Source organism: Naumovozyma dairenensis, chromosome 4 (genome assembly GCF_000227115.2).
Source record: "Naumovozyma dairenensis CBS 421 chromosome 4, complete genome".
In the NCBI taxonomy this organism is placed as follows: domain Eukaryota; kingdom Fungi; phylum Ascomycota; class Saccharomycetes; order Saccharomycetales; family Saccharomycetaceae; genus Naumovozyma; species Naumovozyma dairenensis.
In genome coordinates, this window is record NC_016482.1 from 762,970 (window position 1) to 785,683 (window position 22,714).

The window sequence follows — 22,714 nt, forward strand, 5'->3', positions numbered from 1 at the left end:
TACTAGTATACTTGCTACGAAACGGAAAACTGAAAGAACTTTATCAGAATATAATTATGCATTTGACTTCTTAATACCAGAAAGCCATTTCGAACTGGTAGATGGTCAACGATCACCTTTATATAGGTTATTATTTTTCATGTTTATCGTATAAAATTTTTATAGAATACTCTTTTCCGAATGCTGTGTCCCTTTACTTAAAGCGCATCCATCTTTTTCTTCCCAATAACAATGTTCATATAAACTTACTGGCCTACCAATGGTGATAAGAAATTCTCCAACGAATCAATAAATCGTCTATTTGTAATTTTCCTAAATCCTTGGCCTCTCATTTCATCTTCATTCTCAGCAAAATCATATGGAGAAAATAAATTATTAGCAACATATGTAACATATATGCTGCTATAAATATATTCCAGCACTTGTGAATATGATTGCTGCTTGAAATCACTCAATAGAACAAACCATAATCCCGATGCCGTACAATAAGTATGCACCCTATATTTCCCAGTAGAAATACTTCTCATTTCATTCTTATTGAGTCCCCTTGATAATTTCTGTGTAATAGACCGTAACGAGTATATCATACCGTATAGCAACTTGGCAGTTTCTTGGTTTTGTTTCGAGTTTGTTGTCCCACTGGTACTATTTGTCGTTAATGTCCATTCTCTATCAAATATACAATTACAATGCTTGTCGAAGATCCAAAAAGAGTAAATTGCCATAGTGTGTACCTTTGACTGGTTTCTATGCTACAGTTTTCCACTTTCTGCCTTACAATATTGAATTAGTATAGTCCATTTTAATTTATACATCTGTTTAATTTAGTTTTATCTCAATTATCGTCAAATACTAAAATATGTCAAATTAGAGGTTGGCGTCGCGTCCGCCTCTAACTAAATGAGAGAACAACATTGAAGATCCCTTGAATCATGCATGGTAAACTGTCAGATTTAATCAACTGTTCTTAATTATTATCGTTCAAATTTATTTATTCTTGTACTTGTATTCATATATAAGTTACATCATACATATGGAGGGGTAGGAAACGATAAAGATGGTGGTAATCATATCATCTTTCCACTTAGTCTTTTATTGATCTATACATACGACTATAGTTAAATACCTCTCTTACATGCATCAATTATCATGATGATATTTAGAACATTAATAAATCAACTTCTTCAACAGTATTGCTACCATTATTGTTAGTGGAGTTCGTAGTACCCGTGCTAGTGGAATTCGTAGTAGCGTTGTTGGTGTTTGCTGCAGTAGAAGAAGTCATATCCCCGAATAGATCATCCTCATCATCTGCAGCACCCACAGTTGCTGCAATGGATGACGCCGCTATGTTCGTACTTGTGCTTGGTGCTAGATTAGCGGTATGGTTGGTGATTGGTTTTACAGGTTTAGGAATAGATGCAGAGGAAGCTTTAGCACTTGAAAATAATGAACCAAATGGATCGTCTTTCTTTGTATTAGTTGCTGAACTGATTGCTGGTACGACTACAGGTTGAATATGTAACTGTGGCTGGTAAGGTGTAGCATTTGCATTGAATGATGTTCCATCTATATCCAAAAGAGAAGATATATTATTTTGCGCTATTGGTGCATTGCTTTGAGAAGGTACAGGAGGGGCGCTCTGGAAATCATCAAAATCATCTTCGTCGTCATCATCACCCTCAACTGTAGCGTTTACTATATTATCTCCACTAGTATCTAGAAGCTTATTAGCAGTCGTAAGCTCGGATGAAGGTTGTTCACCATCATCTTTAAATCGACCTCTAGCACTGCTTCTATCATTATATGGAGATGATTTAAAGCGCTCTTCATTATCAGAATCATCAGAGTCAAAATCGGCACTAACACTTATACCTTGAGAACCAGATACGGTGAATCCTGCTCTGGTATTGGCAGTCAATGAACCATTCATTGTTGTAGCTGCGCTACCCCCTGCGACACCTTTATATTTCTTAGAAGTTTCTCTTGCCTTTTTCCTTTCTTGACGAATATTAGAATCATCCTGTAGTAACTCGACCAATAATTTTGCTCTATTTCTCACATTAATCCCTTGATCTCTTCCCTCTGAATCTATATAATGGAAAGTTTCCAACATTTGAATTAATTTCAAGCTCGATCTAACATCATCAATGAAAGGTTCAGACCCATGTTTGATTAAATAATCCAACAATTGTAATGCTTTATAGATTTGTCTCCATTCACTCCCAGCTTTTTCAGTGAATCTTCTAAAGATCATCCCTACGATTTCATAACGTTCTCTAACGTTGTAAGTTCCTTGAGCGATTTGTTCCATTAAAGTGGACGAGGCACCCCAAGGTTCATTATTGGTAGCTTCTCTAACTTTACTTTCCATTTCAGTGTAGTTGAATACTACATTTTGTGCTTTCCGGAAGTATTTCTTGGCGTCATATAACGTCATGTTACTTAAAGTATCTTCTAAACTCATTCTGGCGCTGTGATGAATTAAGCAGGTGATTGAATTGTTATATATAGGGATAAGAAGAATCTATTGAAATCTTCCTACTGATAGTCTGTGATTAATTTGTCTACTGCTGATTTTGTTCTTGTAAAGATCTCTGTTCTCCTCCTTTTATTTGAAAATCCTTTAAAAATCTGGAAAGTTGACGTGTTTCTGAAACATTTTACATATACAGAAAAAGACGGTTGTATACTAGAACGAAAACGAACAAAAAATATACAGAAGCAAATATTAGAAGTAAAAAAGCGTTGATGTAGATGGTAGATATTATTATTTATATATACAAGTGTGTATCATCTCTATTCCTTAACTTCACCTGCATCTTCGATGATGATTTCCTCCTTTGGTGTACCCGTAGAACTACCACAGGCTTCAATTTTCTTCACAACATCCATACCCTTAGTGACTTCACCAAAAACAACATGTTTCCCATCTAACCATGGACATGGCACAGTAGTAATAAAGAATTGAGACCCATTAGTGTTAGGTCCAGCATTAGCCATAGATAATAAACCAGGTTTAGTATGTTTCTTGATGAAATTTTCATCAGGGAATTTATTACCATAGATGGATTTCCCACCAAAACCCTTCATGTGATCAGTGTCACCACCTTGGATCATGAAACCAGGAATGATTCTATGGAAGGGAGTGTTTATGTACGTGGCACCAGTGTCTCTAGTACATAAAGTGAAGAAATTCTTGGCTGTCTTGGGGACGATATCATCATATAATTCAAATTCGATTCTACCCTTGTTGGTCTTGAAGAACACTTTGGAGCCCAAATTGGTTGGAGAGGTGGAAAATAAACGAGTTTGGCGTAGAATAGATTGTTTGAACATTATGAAGTCGGTGGTAGATGTTGTCTTGTACTACCTTAGAAGGCTAAAAAGCCATGAATGGAATTCAATAAATTGACTAGAAATAGTTTAACAGATTAGTTAACCAGTTTTAGTCACCTTTTTCCTTAATTTATTTTCTGTCTTGAACCAAGAAGATTAGGGTTAATAATGTTATTTAAAAATAAAAAACAAACAAACCCTAGGGTTCCAGAAAGCACGTGATAAACATATTAGCTGGAAGCATTTTGTACAAAACTGGAAGGGAGAAAGCATATATACAATAGTGAGATAAAAGAAATATATACTGAAGTGACAAAAGGACAAACGGTGTTATTTTCGTTCAGAATGCACTTTGTAATTACTACTGTATATACTTTCTCTTATATATGCCATGTACTGTGTGTACTTAGAGCAGAAACTTCAAAGATGCAGCTTTTTCTTCTCCTAGAAGATTCACCATTTCATCATATCCAGACATGAACAAATGATCCTCAAAATCAAATCCTGGGACCACTACTTCACTAATCAGTAAACCATTATGGAATTCTTCATTAGGAACCAGGAAGCTTGCCTTATATACCCCTCCGGGGACGACCCATTGAGAAACTTCACCATTAGCATAATCAAACCCAACACGGAATGATTTCACTTGCCCATTAGGGTAGATTAGTACATATTGCCCCTTCCCACGTTGTAAGATGTGTATTATACGATTCCTATTCTTATGCATCTTACCAATTGGCGAATCCGGTGTTAATAAATAATAGATCAAAGTAGAGTAATTTCTTTTCAAAAGTACTAGCTTAGTAGTTTCTTCTTCTTCCCAAGATCCTTTCTTAGTTATCTTAGTTGGCGCATCCATTACAAATGGAGATCTATCTGTCTCTTTAAAGTACCCACCTTCACCATGTTTAATTAGACCCCAAGTATCGATTAGCTCTTTCAGTTTAGTTGGGGGTTCACTTGCTGGAACTTGAACAAACGATGCAAGATTATCAATTGGATACTCTCTCACTGAGTCAATGGTAGCTGATTCCAAACAAATCTTCTCTTCATTCATATTTCCTGGTCGTCAGGTTTCCTTTCTTGAGTATATTAATCTACCCTTTAGTTTATTTTTATATGGATGTTGCGATTAGAAATTTTTTTATTATTAAAAACAGAAACTCTGGCCGAGGTATTCTTACGTTACTTCTCATCTCAAAGGTAAGGATCCAGAATCTACAAAAAAATGGGTTCAATGCTCTGAGTATATTAGGTTTAATGTAGTTTATATAACATCTATCTACTTGATCTATACAGGCGCTACCTTTAATTCCTTTTTTGTTGAATTTTCTAATCCCATATCTGATTTTCTTTTCTTGCTGTTATCACTGTCACAGCTTTCCTTAACAGCTTCACGTTCTAAATCGCTCTTTAATTTCTCAACTAATCTTTTGTCGCCGGTTACACCATTAACCGGTCTAAAATATGGTTGACATCTCCAATACGGTATTTTCTTATAACAACCACCCCATAGCTCCATTTCTCCATTAATTATCTTATCCTTTTCGTCAATGTCCGCTTCATTGAATATTTTTTTAACAATATCTTCAACAGGTTTTACCACATTTTCTTCCCAAACATCAAATGATGATTTAGCATTCAACTTAGCCAATTCAGTTCTAATATCAACATGGTTTGGTAAAAATGGTCGTAGAATCTTGAAAAAATGTGATTTCATAGCTATACGTGATGCCTGAGACCCTTGATATTTCTTAACAATTTCGAAATATTCTCTAGTAATTTTGTCTACTCTTGGGAACGCTTTTTTTAATTCTTCACATGTTGCGTCATTAGGAATATTAACAAAAATACCTGGGTTATACAAGTTCCCCTCTGCACTCATGACACCATCACAATGCATATAAGTTAAACATCTACTAATATCTTCTGGATATAATACATTCCCATTAGCAAAGAATACTGTATCTGATGGTAAATTATCTCTTAAATATTTAATAATCTCCCAATCTGCTAATCCAGTCTTTTGACCCTTTTGTTCTCTTAATCTCCCATGCACTGTTAAAAATTGTGCTCCTGCGTCTAATACCATTTTAGCATACTCTAAGGTCTTTTCTCTCTCAGGGAACACACGAATTTTCGCAGTAACAGGTACATTAAGATTGTCATGTAAAGTTTTAATTAATTTATGAATCAAATCCCATTCTTCCATCAAGAATGACCCATAATGACCCTTTCTGGCGATCCCTTGAGGACATCCTAAATTCAAATCCACTGCATCACATTTATTTTCAATTAATTTAGCAGCTTTCAATAAATATTCAGGATCATTGGCACAAAATTGTACCACTAAGGGCCTGTCAAGATCAGCATCTCCATCATATTCACTCCACATATCTTTCCTATATTTTTCAGAAGTGGCAAATAATTTTGCATGAAGCATGGGCGTGTATGTTAAGGTGGCTCCATATCTTCTGGAGAGAATCCTCCATGCTAATTCCGATTGATCAACCATTGGTGCGACGATCTTTGTCGGACATCCGATCTTTTCAAAGAGTTGTCTTCCCTTAAGTTTATTCATTTCTTTGTGTATGGTTTCGCTTGCTTGTTGAGTTTTTATAAGAGAAGCTTAATCAATCCTACCATTTTGTCTTGATCTTTCCAGTTGAAAAGAAATGGAAGTACCAATCATCGAATTTCAGCTCATCTAATCTCTTCGATGTAAATAGTTTTTGTTTTTTCCACTTTTTTCCTCGCTTACGCGTTGCACCTATAGCAAAAGAAATGATAAAATGTCACACACATAACGTCAAGTTTATTCGATTTATAGTTATTTACCAAAAAAAAAAGATTAGATTGCTCATTTTATATTTGAAAAGTAGAACAATCAAATTCAGGGATAAGTCTTTATTTTATAGAGATCACTTAGTCATCTGTAAAAGTATAAGATATTTCTGTATTGGTCTATAATCTGTCTATATCTATCTATATATGCTAATTTTGAACATTGTCTGGTTGAATCCTTTGTTCGGTATCTCCTTCTTTTAGGATGTATAATGCTCGAGATTGTAACGCATTTGCAAAAGTCAATGATATTGGCCAAACTGGTGAATCACCCAATATTCTTACACCCATATAAAGACATCTAATGGACATTTTCATTGTCTTCAAGAACTTGATAGTATCGTGTATAGGTGATTCTATTCTCATCACATTTTCCACAAAATTATCATCCAATAATTTACTACCTTCAGGTAAGTTTAAAAATTCCGCATAGCCCTGAAAGTTAGCACCTTTTGATAGCAACTGTCTTTCAATTTTCTTCATTAATTTGAATGCTTTTAACCATAATGTTCTATCTGGAATTTTAAGACTCGTTGAATCCACGTCTTTCCTGTTGTTAATTACATCACTAGCCCAATTTTCAATCAGTTTTAGATATTCTGAAAGAATTAGAATCGATGTGAAAATGCATGTCACGGATAAAATTGGTGTCTTAATATTCTGTGAATTTTCAGTAATAGATATCGTATCAATCCAAAAGCCAATAATACTTACGGAATAAGTAGTTGCTTCATGTAATGATTCCCAATCATATAAAAATGATTTCAAATTTTCATTCATTAAATTCCATTCTTGTAACCAAATTAATTCTAAAATGGTTGACAAATCAATACATTTCCTAATTTTTGCAAATAAATGCAGAGGAATAATTAATCTCATTGACGGATTCGATCTAATCATCGGAATATTATCTTTATTTGGAACTAAGATACCACCATTCTTAATATATAATGCTTCCCAATATTTCAACATTGAGGCAACAATAGGTCTCGAAGTCATTCTCCATTTAATATCATTTAATTGAATAGAAGCATGTGAGCTATTACTAATATGAGGATCATTATACAAGTTTTGTTTAATAACATTTCTTTCAATAAATATTTTTTCATGAATGGAAATTAACAACGATAATAATGTCTTGAATGATATTTTCGTGTTTTCATAAAGAAATTGGCTACCATTCGATAAATACATCAAACAATTCTCATAGGATCCATCCCCATTTGACAATTCAATCAAAGAAAATTTAGAATCTAATTCGATATTAAACTTATTAAGATAAAATGACCAAATTTCAGAATCTTCTGCCAAATATAAAACTTCATGATAACATGGGATACCACATTTTAAATCTAATGAATGGAAACAACAATCTCTACCACTAACTGATGAAAAAAAATTCGATAATAATAACACCACATGACAAGTTCTAATTCTGGATTGTGCTAATATGAAATAATTAAAATTTTTCTCAATTTGTTCCTCAGTTTTATATTGGCCCTTAATCTTAGCCAATTTTGATGGATTATCTTGGAATTCCATGACATGATCACTCTCGATCGGTGGTTTAACGAAATTCTCTAATGGTAAGTTTAATTTTGTGATTTTAACTAATTGAATTAGTGTCATTAACTGTGGTTTCATGTTTTTGATCACGTTAACGTCATTACTAAATATACCAATAAACGTTAATAGAATTAAACTTTGGATAATCCATAATGGTGTAGTCTCATAGCAATTATTTTTCTGTTCTAAATATTCCCTTACATGGATCCATGAAATGTTTGATAAAATTTTAGCATGTATTGAATGGAAGCCGTAAATGGCACCACACATAGCAATTGACAATAGGAGTGGATAATTCTCCATGGAAGGTTCAACTGAATATAAATGTAGGATGGGGAAATAATAATGAAATTCCCTTTGATATAATTGAACATAATCATTTAATTCATCGACAGTAGGAAAGAAATTCGCCAAAGACTTATTATCATTTATTATGGAATTACGTAATTCTTCTGTGAAGAAACATATTTTCAAGTTTTTATTTCTCGTATATTTAGCATTTGAACCATTCGATATATCTTTTAAATTCTTACTGGAGGCAACTGATTTTTGGAATAGATCAAATTGTCTTGAGTTAAATAGACTAGACACATTATAAGTCAATTTTTTAACATCATCTAATTTGTGTCCAGTTGCTGAAGATGCATGGTTATTTTGAGTATTGAGATTCGGATGTGTGTTGACAGCAAGAGCTATTTTTTCTCCTTGATTGGTATGAATATCTCGCAAATTATCTTTCGTTTCTATTAATTTAGGTAACACATTAGATAAAGGTTTTGGGTCAACTGAAGGTGGAGTTGGGGCCTGGCCTATAGCATTATCTAAGAATCCGATTTCATTGAAATGGTCGCCAGAAGTTTTGAAATCCATATCCAACGGATGGGCAATAAAATCAGTTAACCAATGTTCATCAGGATGGATATTCGAGATTTCCACCATTTTCGTCGACAAGTGCTGTTGGTAGTCTGGGTTATTTGTTAAGTTGGATTTCAAAAGAGAGGTTCCATTACTAATTTCTAAAGCGCCTTGGGCAGTTTTTGGCCTGTCAAATTCATGAGATTGGCTCATATAATACACCTCTTGACTTGAAGCCTGTTTTGTTGGTTGTTCACTTGCTGGACGGCCAATTTCCGGATGTTGTGGATACCTTGCGGTGGTATTATCATGAACCATTTGTGGGAGATTACTTTCCGGTATTGAAAACTGGTGGACATCATGTTCTGGTTGGTAAGGTATATTTTGATAATTAAAATATGCTAAATTTGAGTTTACTGAATTTGATTTGGAAAACCCACCAGACCCTCCAAATGAGGAACTCATAGTAAGGAAATCTGATAAGTATGGTGCAAAACCATAAATATCTCCATTATTGGGTGTCATTGGTGGTGGTCCACGGGAGCTTATATTCATTTGCGATTGGACTCCTGTCGATATATTATACACGCTTGAATTAACATGTAAAACGGATGGTTGATTATTTGGTTGAATGTTATTAGTATTTCCAGGGATATTGGATGCGTCGTTAGAAAGTGAGAACTGTATATCGTTAATGTTGAATTTAGAATCCCCATAACTATTGGGGTCATCCAAGGAGAAAAATGGAGGTAATTCAAGAGCTTCAAAATCGACACCTGATTCCAATGCTTTATCTATCAATTGTTGAGCTGTTAATTGTGGTGTGGAAAATCCGACTTGATGAGGGACATCATTCATAGACTCAGAACCTGATCCGTTGTTATTATTGCTAATGTTACGTGTATTTTTTTCAGTGGGGTTATCTGGAGCATATGTAAATGCACTCGAAGCAGAAAAGGATGCATGCCTTTTAGATCTAGATGTACCATCTTGAAGTAGTGCTGGCGATGGTTCACGTCCAATTTTGTGCTCTTGACGAAGAGGATGACTATAATAATCAATCGGTTGTTGTTGTTGTTGTTGTTGTTCTTCGAAATGGACAGGTGGTGGACCTACTGAACCAGACGGAATATAAGTTGCAGGAGATGGCGTTGACTTTAAAGAGGAAGTTGTCGATGTTACATCTGGATGCCATTCATTGGAGGTCCTCCGATATTCATGTTTATTTCTTGCTTCAGTTTCCCTCGCTTCTCTTTTCAATTGTGCTGCTGTCTTCGCAAGAGGATTTCTAGGTGTCGGTAGAATGGTAGCTTTATTTCCCTTTATTTGAATTATATTTTTATTAATCTTATCTTCAGCAGAATCAGGTAATGGACCTTGAAATGGAACAGGTATTCCGTTATTGTTACTGCTATTAGTGTACGAATCCATCGAGGTACCTATTAAAGCGGCATGAAGTTTGTGTTGATGTCTAAGGACCAAATCTCTTCTTGCGAAACAACGTCCACAAAAGACACATAAGAATGGTTTTTCATTAGTGTGTGATCTTTGATGCCTTTTCAAATGTTCTTGTCTAACAAAGCCTCTTGTACAAGTAGAACAAACGAAGGGTCTTGGTTTATTTGTCTTTATCCTTCTCGATTTTTTAGGGATTGGAATTAGACCTGGGGTTGGTGTAGCTGTTTGACTAGAGTCACCTGAACCAGTCATACTGGCAGTATCAGTTCCAGAAGTTATTTGCTCTTGTTCTCGGTCTTGTTCTTCTTTGCCAGTTATTGATAATACTGTCTTTTTTTGTTTATCATCGATAGGTGACATATTTATAAAACGAAGTAAGAAAGTTGTATAATGCTATGAGGGGATAGTCCAGGAATGCAATTCGTGTAATGAATAATAAAGATTATTTACTTTCGAAATGAATTTCCGAGTGGCTGTATCTTTTCAGAGTGTTATTGTTGTTGCAGCAACGGAAATTATATAATACAATTGATAGAGAGGATGGGAACGTACAAGCTCAGTACTGTATGAAATCTTAAATGGGCAGTATTTTGTAAAAATAATATATGATGAACTTCTTTCTATGTCCTTGGCTATCTGTTGCCTTGTCCCCGTGCGAAGCAAATTTCATTATTAATAGACTAAAGATAATGATTCCACCTAGTTTGGCGCTCTAGTGTCAAAAACTGTCCAATTTTCTCAAATCTTAAAAAAAAAAGCGAGCACTTTTACAAGCCCTATATATCAAGAAAGATACCAGGGCTGGATTTATTTATAATGAGGGTAATAAAGCGAGGAAACAAAAAGAATAATTGTTGTGGTAGGGCAAATTTACTTACTTTTCCACCAAATCCTTGAGCCAATCAAAATTGGGAAGCACGACTCCCCAGGCAAAGGGCGACTATATCTGCTATTACCTTACAGTAGAATACTTTTAATAGTATAGTTCAAGCACCATTAGCAACATAAAAAGGAAGCTACGATTAGAAGACAAGATCGATAACACCAACCCACATATATATATCTATTCAATTGCCATGATTAAACGATTCCCCACACCCGTTTTGAAACAAAATTGGCCCTTCTTTGTTGCAGGTGCTATCACATATTGGGGAGTTTCCAAAATAACAACGGCATCTGAGAATTCTGACGAATGGATTAACGATCCAAGAAATCCCAGATTTGCCAAAGGTGGTAAGATCGTCGATTTAAATAAGGATAAAGCTCATGAATGAATTAGTTTCGGGTCAACTTTCCTGACCATCGCATTTAAACTGTAAATAAATGGAATTTGCCATAGATAGAATTAATGCTTTGTGTAGTCATTAGCGTACAAAGCCTTTTTATTCCCCAAAGCTATATTCCATTCATCTGCATACGTAAGTACGTATAGAAACATCATCTATTAAATATATTCAATCTTTTTAAAGGAAAATAATAATGTTACATTAATATTAAATAAAAATACAGATAATCCCTATTTGATTAAAAAACTGTTATTTTATCTAATTATTCATTGTTTTCTCTATAGCTCTACTAAAATTTTCTTTCAATGACGTTTTGTTTTCTAAGCCAACACAAACTCGGATCAGGGTTTCATCTAATCCATACTCCGAAACTTTTTCCAGTTCATCACCATGCTTCAAAACCGTATATGGACACACTGTAGTATAATTAGACCCTAGCGAGATTGTCTTTGATAGTTTCAAATTATTAAAAAATAATTTAGCCTTCTCTATGTCATGGAACGTAATGGAAAATACTCCACCATAACCACCATATGTTTTACATTTAATTGCGTCATAGCACATCTTAGTTTCCTTTGACGTTGTCGTTGGATAATATATTTTCTTGAATAATTTACCGTTTGCTTCCTTTTTACCAACATATGGAGATAAAACCGTATTAACTAAATATTCAGTAGTATTATTGATTCTAGTTGTCTTGGAAAGAAAATCTCTTGAATTTTTTTCCAGATAAAGAATATCTTCACACCATAGACAATCTTCAAATCCATCTGGAAAACTTAAGAATCGTTTAGCAAAATCATAAATCTTGCTCATGGGATTTAAGACCATTGAACCAGCAATAACGTTAGAATCACCAGTAAACACTTTAGTTAGAGAACTACAAATAATATCAGCATGTATTATCGCATCAATATTGACAAACCCAGCTATCGTTTCATCCACAATAATGAAAAATCCATACATATCAGATAACCTTTTCAATTCAATTAAGTCACCCATTTTCAATAATGGATTTGATGGAGCTTCAATGAAAACAGCTAGGATTTGTTCACCGGAATGTAATATTTCCTTCAATTTGCTCATTGCTGAATTTTCTTCATCATTATCAGATAAGAAATGTGTATGGTTGAATTTTTGTAATACTTCTAATGTATCCACAGATGGAAATCCAAACATTACTGTCTCCTTGTACGGACTACCATACCCAATCAATCTATTATTAAACGTACCATTAGGACTTGGAGTAGAGTCATCAGTTATAGAGTATCTTAACCTATCCACCCTTTGGGAATCAAAATGTAATAATAACCTATGTGCTGTAAATAATGCAGCCATTCCACTTGTGAATAAATAAACATCTGTCTCTGGATTTAATGGAATGGAATTCCCTCCACTGCCATTATCGGTATCGAAACTATTACTTCTCATGTTGCTGGTAGATATATGATTTGTATCGATATCTGATACGGTACGAGAAACTGTGCCGTTTGTGTTGTTAGTATGGGTTCGTTCATCATTTGCTAGCGGTAATGTTTCATCCATGTCAATTGGTTCTGCTGGTATAGTGGAATGGATATACGGCGTTGGTTCTTCTTCATCTTCTCTATCATCAAAGCCCTGACTATTACTATTATTATTATTTCCATTAATATGGGTATCTAAAAATGTCGACATATTGTTACCATTATTACGATCATTAAAGTGATAATTTTCGTTTTCATCATCGTGATCATGATCATAATCAGAATCCATAACATTCTTAGTAATTCTCTTCTTAATTAAACTCTTCGCTCTATCAGTGAATGTAAAATTGAAATTCCTACCATATCTCGATTCAATGAATTCCTTCTCATCATCATTATCATTTTCTTCCCCAATGGAATGAGGTATTGTTGTCCTCGTTGATTTTTCTAACATAAACAATTCATGCAATACATATTCAGCCAAATACTCCGAAATAATTTCACCTGATAATCTCCAATATTCCATCATCAATGGTTCAAATTCCCTCTTTGTGAACACTACAGCAATCTTACATTCCCTCTTGAATGCCATCTCATTAGAATCCTTTGGTTTAGAAGTAGCCAATTGCAAAATCCTAACCTTAGGAGGAGTCGTTGTCGTTGAAGCTCTAGTGACTTTCACAGCAATATATTCTCTACATCTTTTCGCTACTGTGTATGAAGGGAAACAGATACAGGTTTCATTCTCTTTGGCATATCTATCACTTAAAATTTCACACAATCTTTTCACTGATTTAGCTAGTTTGATTCTAGGGTGTATATCTTTGATATCGTCCCATGTTAGTGATGAAGTTGGCGGAGCGGTTGTAGATCTGTTAATCATTGTATTTTCTTTTAAACAGGACAAGATGAGCGAACACTACCTTAATTAAAATGAATTTGAGTGCGTTGATTGGTAGGATTGGTTAGTTGACTAGTCGTTACACGAGGATATAAATAATCAACTCTTTATGTGAACATTCTCTCTTCAGACCCACATCTGTTGGTTGAGTAACCATGTGTCATAGCAATTATAATAATTCATCAAGTTTATTTCAGTTAGTATAGCTTGCAACGTGTGGTGTTAGGGTGCAATATGGTAAAGATGAAGTGTCCCAGGTGAGATTCGAAGTGCGAGACTATAGATGATGACAATTTACTGAAATGAATGTTTTTCGATGGATGTGATTATATTAAGTTCATAAGCTTTTATGGGCCAAATAGCGCGTGTATACCATTACAATTTATTTTTTATCAAGGTGTTTTCCAGACTCTCATATGTTGGACAATAATACAAACCTACGTATAGGCCAACACTTCCATTTCGCTGGGCTGGATTATTCAAGGCATCTGCTCTATTAGATAGGTAACCATCTAATATGGAGCTGTTTTCCTTATCCATTTCTCCTGTTAAGTTGAAACTGTTTCTCAAATACCTTCTAGACTATTCTATAAGTACGTATACATGTTCGATGTAAGATCATTGTGTCACTCCATAAGGTGAAACAACTGTACCAGTTCTATGAGAGGAAATAAAGAAACGAGGCCTCAGCATGTTCTAGACTTCCCTACGTTCAACTAATATTATTTTTTGAATAATAATTATTCAATTAACCGACCCTGAGAAGGGTGTTGTTGATTAAATCAACTTGATTGTCCAAAAAAAAATTTTTATTAATGCATAAATTATGCAAAAATAGAATCCCTCAAACATCTATAATGCGTTGTTTGGGGAGGGTTTTTCTCACCGATGCTCCCCCACATTTTCGTACGGGTTATTCACTGTATATTCCGCGGGTGCATACATTATTCAAGGAACATGAAAAAAGAAAAAATTCCGTTGACTATCAAAAACCCTCTTCTTCATAGTATAATGCAAAAAATCGTATCGTATTTACGGGTGGACCATCTAACGACAATCGACTAGCAATGGCAGAAACAGACACCGTATTTCACCTTACATAGGTTTACCGAACTCAAGTGTAGTGGATTGGTAGAACAAGGTGTGTCCCACCTAGGTATGTACGTATGAAATTAAATTAAAGAAACTTAAGGGGGGTGTTTGATTTGGTTGCGTATGCAAATATTCATTCATTGCGTATGATGGACCACACATACCAGGATTGCTAATGGTTAACCAGCTACTGTCAATATGTCTGTTTAACATACCTGGTTTTGCATAATTAACCTAAGACAACAATGAATAGTGAATATTCATACGTGTAGGCAAAATGTTGTATCTTCTTGTATCCGGTAAGGAAGAACGTGGATACTCACATACGTACGCAGAAACCTGACATCTGTACGTAAGCACATTTCTCGAATCAAAACTCTTAAATAACAATAGGTGCCAGTGAACTCAATGATATAAAAGGATCAAAGATTTATTCAATTGTAAAGTAGTTTTTCTTTCTTGATTAGTTCTGAATTATAATAATCATAATAAAAAAACCACACGCAAACACATACAAACAAAAACAACTAATTATAACAACTCAATTATGTCTGAAATTACTTTAGGACGTTACCTTTCGAAAGATTACATCAAGTCAGTGTTGACACTGTCTTTGGTTTACCAGGTGACTTCAACTTAACTTTATTAGACAAGATCTATGAAGTCCCAGGTATGAGATGGGCTGGTAATGCCAATGAATTGAATGCCGCTTACGCTGCTGATGGTTACGCTAGAGTCAAGGGTATGTCATGTATCATCACAACTTTTGGTGTCGGTGAATTATCCGCTTTGAACGGTATTGCTGGTTCTTACGCTGAACACGTTGGTGTCTTACACGTCGTCGGTACCCCATCTACCACTTCTCAAGCTAAGAATTTGTTATTGCATCATACTTTAGGTAATGGTGATTTCACTGTTTTCCACAGAATGTCCTCCAACCTTTCTGAAACCACTGCTATGATCACTGATGTTACTACTGCCCCAGCTGAAATTGATAGATGTATCAGAACTACTTATATTGCTCAAAGACCTGTCTACTTAGGTATCCCAGCTAATTACTTTGATTTGAAGGTACCAGCTGCTTTATTAAACACTCCAATCGACTTGGAATTACATCCAAATGAACCAGAAGCTGAAAAGGAAGCTCTAGACATGATCTTAGAATTGATTAAGGATTCAAAGAACCCAGCTATCTTAGTCGATGCTTGTGCCTCAAGACATGACGTCAAGGCAGAAACCAATAAGTTGATTGAATTGACCCAATTCCCTCATTTCGTTACTCCAATGGGTAAAGGTGCTATCAATGAACAACATCCAAGATATGGTGGTGTTTACGTCGGTACTTTATCCAAGCCAGAAGTCAAGAAAGCTGTTGAATCTGCTGATTTGATCTTATCTGTTGGTGCTTTATTATCCGATTTCAACACTGGTTCTTTCTCTTATTCTTACAAGACTAAGAATATTGTTGAATTCCATTCCGATTACATCAAGATTAGAAACGCTACATTCCCAGGTGTTCAAATGAAATTCGTCTTGGATAAGTTAAACGCTATCATTCCTGAAGTTGTCACTGGTTACAAACCAACTGCTGTTCCAGCTAGAGCTCCAGCCAACAAGGCTGTTAGTGGTACTACTCCATTGAAGCAAGCTTGGATGTGGAATCAATTATCTAAGTTCTTAAAGGAAGGAGATGTCGTTATTGTGGAAACTGGTACTCCCGGTTTTGGTATTAATGAAACTACATTCCCAAAGAATGTTATTGGTATTTCTCAAGTCTTATGGGGTTCCATTGGTTATGCTACTGGTTGTACTCTTGGTGCTACTATGGCTGCTGAAGAATTAGACCCACATAAGAGAGTTATTCTTTTCACTGGTGATGGTTCTTTACAATTGACTGTTCAAGAAATCTCTACTATGATTAGATGGAATTTGAGACCATACTTATTCATCTTGAACAACAACGGTTACACTATTGAAAAGTTAATTCACGGTCCAACTGCCCAATATAATGAAATTCAAAGCTGGGATCATTTGAAGTTGTTGGAAACTTTCGGTGCTAAGGATTATGAAAACCACAGAGTTGCTACCACAGGTGAATGGACCAAATTGACTGAAAACAAGGACTTCAACAAGAACTCTAGAATTAGAGTCATCGAAGTTATGTTACCAGTCATGGATGCTCCAGAATCTTTGATTAAGCAAGGTGAATTGACTGCTAAGATTAATGCTAAGAATTAAAATGATTTATGAAAGTATCACTTTAATATCTTCATGAAATCTTTTTTTATCTACTTCATCCAAAAATATCCATTTTTTAACGACTGATGTACCTTACGTATAGACATAAACTATGTAGATTATATATATCATATGAATTAAAAGAATATAGACTCTACTTGAAATCTATTTGTAGTATTAAGATTAATTACGATCCGTTTGTAAAAATGTATTACAAAGTGTCCATGTCTATTTGAAAAATATGTATTTTGAGTTCAGTATGAATGTTTGTTGTCTATGCTTCTTACGAGTTTTAATACATGTATCAATAACACAACATGTGGTCGTCAATTTTTTACAACCGTGCAAGCAACTCATACCTCACAAACAATCTATCTAGATACCACACGGCCAAATAATGTTGATCACTACTAGTAGAGAAAACAATCTCTCCTTTCTCAAGAGAAGCATGGTCCTGACTATATGACTTTATGAAGGAGCCAGAAGGGGCATACCAATTTGTTATTGAACGACATAACAATCTCGTGAGGTATATATTGCGAACCCATAAAAATTTTATTTGCAAAAATGCGTATTTGAGGTAGATCAATCTCTTTCATTGTGAAAAAGAGACGATAACTTTTAGATATTAATAGGATTTACCAAATTGGAAAAACAGAATAACTTTTTGGAATATCACTATCATTTCGAACAATATATCAGATCATTCCAAATCAAGATTTTTTTTTTCTTGCGATTTAATGAATTGGTAATGGCCTATCAGAGAATATAATTTTATAATTGATCACATCGACCAATTGCACTTTCTTCGAAGAATTATCGAATTTCAATAACCCCAATGGGGTATCTAATTTAACAATCTTTCCCAATAACCTTTGTTTAGTCCCGATAAATAATGTTGCCAATTTTTTCTCTTGATCAAGATTCAATAATCCAAATCTAACGATATCAATTTCACCATCATTGTATTTCGAGTAACGTGAATCTGGTGCATCAGTTGGTACAGTTTTGGGCATCTCAAGATCACCTTGAATTTCTAGCATGGTGTGACCTAATGGTGTCGGTATCGTTATCTGTCTTGCTCCATCTTGTGTTTCATGTAGGAGGGTTTGTAGATGAGAAGTAGTAATTTCTACTGCTGGCATAATCGTTTGGGGTCCGTTCTTGTTTGCAAAATCCTAATTGACTATTCGAAGTGCCTTAGAATGAATCACCTATATGCGAATTATAAACCTTTTTCTATCAATAAACCATATCTTTGTGACAATAATATCTCTTGACAATCTTCATTGTCTCTTTGAAACTTTTCATGTTGAGATGGAAATCCCCCTCCGTAGTTGAGCGCTTATAAACTACGAGGGATGGATTCCGCGCATTTTAGAGCTAATGATATATATAATACTATACGTATTTGAGATTTGAGATGAGAAGATATATAGATAGATAGATTGTTGATGATCAATTGACAGTTTGACACACACATATACATTGACAGCCCACCAGACTTTATTCCATAATATACCATCGGACACACATATACAAAAGAAGATGCTACGCACGATAAGTACCATATTAAGCAAAGTCAATAACACAATTACAAATTCGAAGAAGACATTAATACAACGGTACACAGAGGATCTATCCCACATAACTTCTCAAATTCATGCTTTGGAAAGTAGTTTACAAAGGAGACAAGCTGTATTGGATCATTTTCAATCACAATTGACTTTCTACGGGTTGAGTGCAATCGTTTGTCTTGCATCGGCAGCGTATTACTATTCTTCTTCTTATTCTGAGAATGAGGGGAATACTGAATGGGTGTGGATAACTGTGTTAGTTTTGGGAGTTATATTGTTAGGGTTTCTTAAATGGGTAAGTTATAAATTGGAAGGATGGTATAAGGAGAGACAAGATAAGAAATTAAGTAAATTACGAGCTACACATTCTAAGAAGTTGGAGAGTTTGAAAAGAGAGACACAATTCCATGAGACAAATTCGATTATACAACGGTTTTCTAGTGGTAGTAATCAAGATGATGATGCGATGGTCTTGATGGATGAACAATTAAGTGCAAAATATGATGAATTCAATCAATTGAAGAATGAATTGAATAAATTACAAAAGGATAATGAATTTGTTAATAATAAAGAGAAAAGTGATGTTTGGTTTGATAAAGTTATCGGTATCCTTGCTGGTGGTAACGATTTAAATAATACAATTAGGCCAATTGTTTGTTCTAATTGTAAAAGACATACTGGTGCTTACAGGTTGTTAAACAAACCATTACAATATGTGTGTCCAGTATGCGGTTGTAAACTTGATGAGACGATCAAGAACCAACACGAGGAAAGAGAACCAAGTGCAGTTGATACAATTGACACTAAAGATACAAATGATAGTAATAAGAAGACAAAAAAGTCTAAAAAGAAAAATGGGTCATTAAAAAAGGTATAGTAATAAAAAATTATATAATTTTTTCATATATCATATATTTCTATTATCTACCACATGTTACACATCTTACTTGGATAAAGACATGATAGCGTTAACGATATCACCGTTATGTTCTTTCAAAGCCTTAATAGCTTTGTTCTTAGTGACATTGGTTTGTTGAATGACCAAATCGATATCTTCCTTAGATAAATCCCCTGCGTCAACTTCTGCGTCATCTTCTTCGACAGCAGCGATAGCTTCATCAAGGGCACCAGTAGCGGCAGCTTCCATATCAGCTTGAATATCTTGAGGAGACTTGGTAGCGATATCTTCGTTACTTGGTAAGATCCCTGAAGAGGCAGCTTGTTGTTGAGCAGCAGCTAATTTTTGAGTGAAATCGTCTACTTTAGCTTCACCAAAGACAACGTAGTTACCACCGACAGATCTGTAAACTTCTGGTTTTTCAATGGCGACAATTTCGTTGTTCTTCTTTCTGAAGGCAACTCTGATGATACCTGGGACTAATCTTAAACCCAATTTACCGATTAATTCTCTGGCCTTCTTTTCGTTCTTGTTCAAGATGGTGACGTTGGAGTTAGCTGGGATAGACATTGCTGTTGCGAGTGTTGGTATTTTTGCTTGTGTGGGTACAGATTAATTGAATTGGATGAAAAATAAGATCAATTGAGTAGTTTACAACTGACCATTTTGTAAAGCGGCTCTGTCACTCATTCAACTGAGTGGTTCGCTGGATGGATGGACAATACTGTTGTGAGAGATCTTCATTGTTGCAAGAGTAGTGGTAGTGGTAGTGGTACTGTAACTGTATTAGACTGGATTGTTTGGTTTGCAAAATTTTTTTTTCAAGTTCCAGAGTTTCCAGGAGGGTAACACATAATGTACTGGGCAGTTACCCTCCTTTTAAAATTATTAGGGTACCGAATTAGGGTAAAGCAATTTATAACAAGGGCTTAAAATATTAGGGTAAACTGCTCTTCCTAGGGCTTCCAACCGGACAAATACCAAAGAGAAAAGCAACAAACGACTTAGAGAAATCTACATGAGTGAGATCTCATCGATCGCTATTTGTAAAATACAATCTAGTTTCTACAAAGCGAGTGTATGCACTGAAGAAATGCACACAGACGTAGTATCACTTCCTATGATAAAACACATACTTTCCTGTACATAAAAATATACATGCATGATTCCTTTATTTTCTAAGGGCAAAATAGATAAACTGTCTCTATATTTGCGAAGAAATTTGCATGATATACGGCATACTTTCATTCGGAGACCAATTGTAACAACAACACTGTACTATAATAATAATAATCGTCCAGGTTTATCATCCACGTCTCCACAATTGCATAATAATATATCATACACGTTCCTCCATTCAAGAATACGATATATTCATACACCGAAGAGCAAGGGTAATGACTCTCCTCACGACACATCCAACACATTACAACATCTAATTGCAGAGAAAAATAGACGTCTATCACAAGCCACCAACATCTTCCAAAAATTGAAAATAAACATCCGTTGGATCCTAAAAAAATCATACAAGCCGTTCAATGCAGACGACATAAGTGCAGTCATCTCTTGGGTCCTAGTAAGCAACGTAATAATATTCATCTTATGGACCACCACATTCGTCTCCCTAATTATCTACTTATTAAATTCCATCTCATTACAAGATTACCTAGTGAAATCTATTGGTAATTTAATAACAAGAGGCACACCAAACTTATCAGTAATCTTTGAGGACGCCATAGTACCGGATTGGTCCTCTGGGAAGATCATATTCAAAAATGTGTTTGTTTCAAGAAGACCCAAATTATTGAAGGGGTTCCAAAAGGGGTCACAAGAAGATGCCGTTCAAAGAGCTAACTTGGCCTTGACGGAGAAGAATCTGTTGTTTTTGTCACCGGAGTCTTCCTCTTCAGCGAATGAGAATGATTGGAATTATACGCAGTTTGATTTGACTATTGATAAAGTGGAGATTTCATTGAATTTCACCAAATGGTTGAATGGAAAAGGTTGTCTTGATGAAGTGTCTATTAATGGTCTTCGTGGGATTGTGGATAGAACTCATATACGATGGAAGGACAATGATGATCCGAGAGATTTTAGAAATGTTTATCAATTGGGAGATTTTGAGATTTCGAAATTTTCAATGAATGATGGATTGTTTACTTTGTATCAACCTAATGGATTTAGACCGTTCCAAGTTAGTATATTTAATTGTGATTTACCACAATTAAGGAAACATTGGCTTTTTTATGATATTTTGAAGGCTACTAACGTTAGTGGGACCTATGATAATTCCATGTTTACCATTCATAGAACATTACAAAATACAAATACTCAACAGGAGGCAACTAATGATAACAATAATAATAATGATTCTCATCATGGAGATAGTCCACCATGGAGGAAAATTACAAGATTAAGGGTAGATAATTTAGATGTAGAACATTTAAATAGAGGCATAGAGGGTCCATTTGGTTGGATCAGACAAGGTCAAGTAGACATGGTTGGTGATGTCTTATTGCCCGATAAAGAGGCGGATAAATCAGAAATCAAGGCAATATTGGCAGAGATTGGTGATAGGTTTTTAAATGAAGCGAAAAAATTATCATCCTCTTCCACAACTCGATCATCAAGAGACACTGAGAATACTACGATAGATCCTGAACAATACTTCATTATGAAATTCTTCCTTAAATTGAAAAACGTCAAGGCAGAAGTACCATTATTTCCCTCGGAATTGAATTATATTAATGGTACATTAATACGACCCATAGTCGGGTATATAAATTCAAGAAGGACATATATCCCCATTGAATGTAAAGTGATTAAGAATGTGGCAGATTTTGAAGGGTCCTGGACCATCTATGATTCATATCTGATGAAGGATTTAAGTGCAGAAGTTTACGATGCATTTGCTAAATATGTAGCAGACCAACAACAACGAAAGAAACGGTTCAAGAGAATCAGTTTCTGGTCATTGCAAATGTTAATCCAGTTGGTTTTAATGAGTGTCGGTACCATAGCATAGCATAGCATATTCATATATATATATATATATATATCTCTAAAGTGTGAAGCGGAGAGCGTAGCGCGATGTAATGATTTTTAGATATCAGGGGAATCTGCCTTTTTAACCTTTTATATATATGTAGTACGTGCGCACGTATAACAATGGTCATGGATGGAATAGGAAC

At 34.9% G+C, this 22,714-nt stretch overlaps 13 protein-coding genes across 13 annotated transcripts; 4 read left to right on the forward strand and 9 right to left on the reverse strand.

The window, feature by feature from the left end:
- Positions 1–245: 245 nt before the first annotated feature.
- Positions 246–725, reverse strand: BET5 (TRAPP subunit BET5; the record flags this gene model as incomplete). The annotated part of the gene is made up of 1 exon (XM_003669828.1): positions 246–725. One exon carries the CDS (start codon positions 723–725, stop codon positions 246–248), a length of 480 nt encoding a protein of 159 aa, XP_003669876.1.
- Positions 726–1,159: 434 nt separating this feature from the next.
- ENT3 (Ent3p) lies at positions 1,160–2,467 on the reverse strand (the record flags this gene model as incomplete). Its single annotated transcript, XM_003669829.1, has 1 exon — positions 1,160–2,467. The coding sequence occupies one exon, from the start codon at positions 2,465–2,467 to the stop codon at positions 1,160–1,162; it is 1,308 nt and encodes a 435-aa protein (XP_003669877.1).
- Positions 2,468–2,799: 332 nt separating this feature from the next.
- On the reverse strand, positions 2,800–3,339 carry CPR3 (peptidylprolyl isomerase CPR3; the record flags this gene model as incomplete). Its single annotated transcript, XM_003669830.1, has 1 exon — positions 2,800–3,339. One exon carries the CDS (start codon positions 3,337–3,339, stop codon positions 2,800–2,802), a length of 540 nt encoding a protein of 179 aa, XP_003669878.1.
- A 406-nt stretch (positions 3,340–3,745) lies between these two features.
- Positions 3,746–4,399, reverse strand: CFF1 (Cff1p; the record flags this gene model as incomplete). The annotated part of the gene is made up of 1 exon (XM_003669831.1): positions 3,746–4,399. One exon carries the CDS (start codon positions 4,397–4,399, stop codon positions 3,746–3,748), a length of 654 nt encoding a protein of 217 aa, XP_003669879.1.
- A 234-nt stretch (positions 4,400–4,633) lies between these two features.
- On the reverse strand, positions 4,634–5,923 carry DUS1 (tRNA dihydrouridine synthase; the record flags this gene model as incomplete). Its single annotated transcript, XM_003669832.1, has 1 exon — positions 4,634–5,923. The coding sequence occupies one exon, from the start codon at positions 5,921–5,923 to the stop codon at positions 4,634–4,636; it is 1,290 nt and encodes a 429-aa protein (XP_003669880.1).
- A 413-nt stretch (positions 5,924–6,336) lies between these two features.
- On the reverse strand, positions 6,337–10,425 carry TDA9 (Tda9p; the record flags this gene model as incomplete). Its single annotated transcript, XM_003669833.1, has 1 exon — positions 6,337–10,425. One exon carries the CDS (start codon positions 10,423–10,425, stop codon positions 6,337–6,339), a length of 4,089 nt encoding a protein of 1,362 aa, XP_003669881.1.
- A 716-nt stretch (positions 10,426–11,141) lies between these two features.
- Positions 11,142–11,339, forward strand: ATP18 (F1F0 ATP synthase subunit i; the record flags this gene model as incomplete). Its single annotated transcript, XM_003669834.1, has 1 exon — positions 11,142–11,339. One exon carries the CDS (start codon positions 11,142–11,144, stop codon positions 11,337–11,339), a length of 198 nt encoding a protein of 65 aa, XP_003669882.1.
- A 270-nt stretch (positions 11,340–11,609) lies between these two features.
- On the reverse strand, positions 11,610–13,700 carry NDAI0D03260 (putative cystathionine gamma-synthase; the record flags this gene model as incomplete). Its single annotated transcript, XM_003669835.1, has 1 exon — positions 11,610–13,700. One exon carries the CDS (start codon positions 13,698–13,700, stop codon positions 11,610–11,612), a length of 2,091 nt encoding a protein of 696 aa, XP_003669883.1.
- Positions 13,701–15,482: 1,782 nt separating this feature from the next.
- Positions 15,483–17,048, forward strand: NDAI0D03270 (alpha-keto acid decarboxylase family protein; the record flags this gene model as incomplete). The annotated part of the gene is made up of 1 exon (XM_003669836.1): positions 15,483–17,048. The coding sequence occupies one exon, from the start codon at positions 15,483–15,485 to the stop codon at positions 17,046–17,048; it is 1,566 nt and encodes a 521-aa protein (XP_003669884.1).
- Positions 17,049–17,785: 737 nt separating this feature from the next.
- On the reverse strand, positions 17,786–18,193 carry CTF8 (Ctf8p; the record flags this gene model as incomplete). The annotated part of the gene is made up of 1 exon (XM_003669837.1): positions 17,786–18,193. One exon carries the CDS (start codon positions 18,191–18,193, stop codon positions 17,786–17,788), a length of 408 nt encoding a protein of 135 aa, XP_003669885.1.
- A 403-nt stretch (positions 18,194–18,596) lies between these two features.
- On the forward strand, positions 18,597–19,502 carry LNP1 (Lnp1p; the record flags this gene model as incomplete). Its single annotated transcript, XM_003669838.1, has 1 exon — positions 18,597–19,502. The coding sequence occupies one exon, from the start codon at positions 18,597–18,599 to the stop codon at positions 19,500–19,502; it is 906 nt and encodes a 301-aa protein (XP_003669886.1).
- Positions 19,503–19,568: 66 nt separating this feature from the next.
- On the reverse strand, positions 19,569–20,093 carry EGD2 (Egd2p; the record flags this gene model as incomplete). Its single annotated transcript, XM_003669839.1, has 1 exon — positions 19,569–20,093. The coding sequence occupies one exon, from the start codon at positions 20,091–20,093 to the stop codon at positions 19,569–19,571; it is 525 nt and encodes a 174-aa protein (XP_003669887.1).
- A 592-nt stretch (positions 20,094–20,685) lies between these two features.
- On the forward strand, positions 20,686–22,548 carry MDM31 (Mdm31p; the record flags this gene model as incomplete). Its single annotated transcript, XM_003669840.1, has 1 exon — positions 20,686–22,548. One exon carries the CDS (start codon positions 20,686–20,688, stop codon positions 22,546–22,548), a length of 1,863 nt encoding a protein of 620 aa, XP_003669888.1.
- Positions 22,549–22,714: the final 166 nt, after the last annotated feature.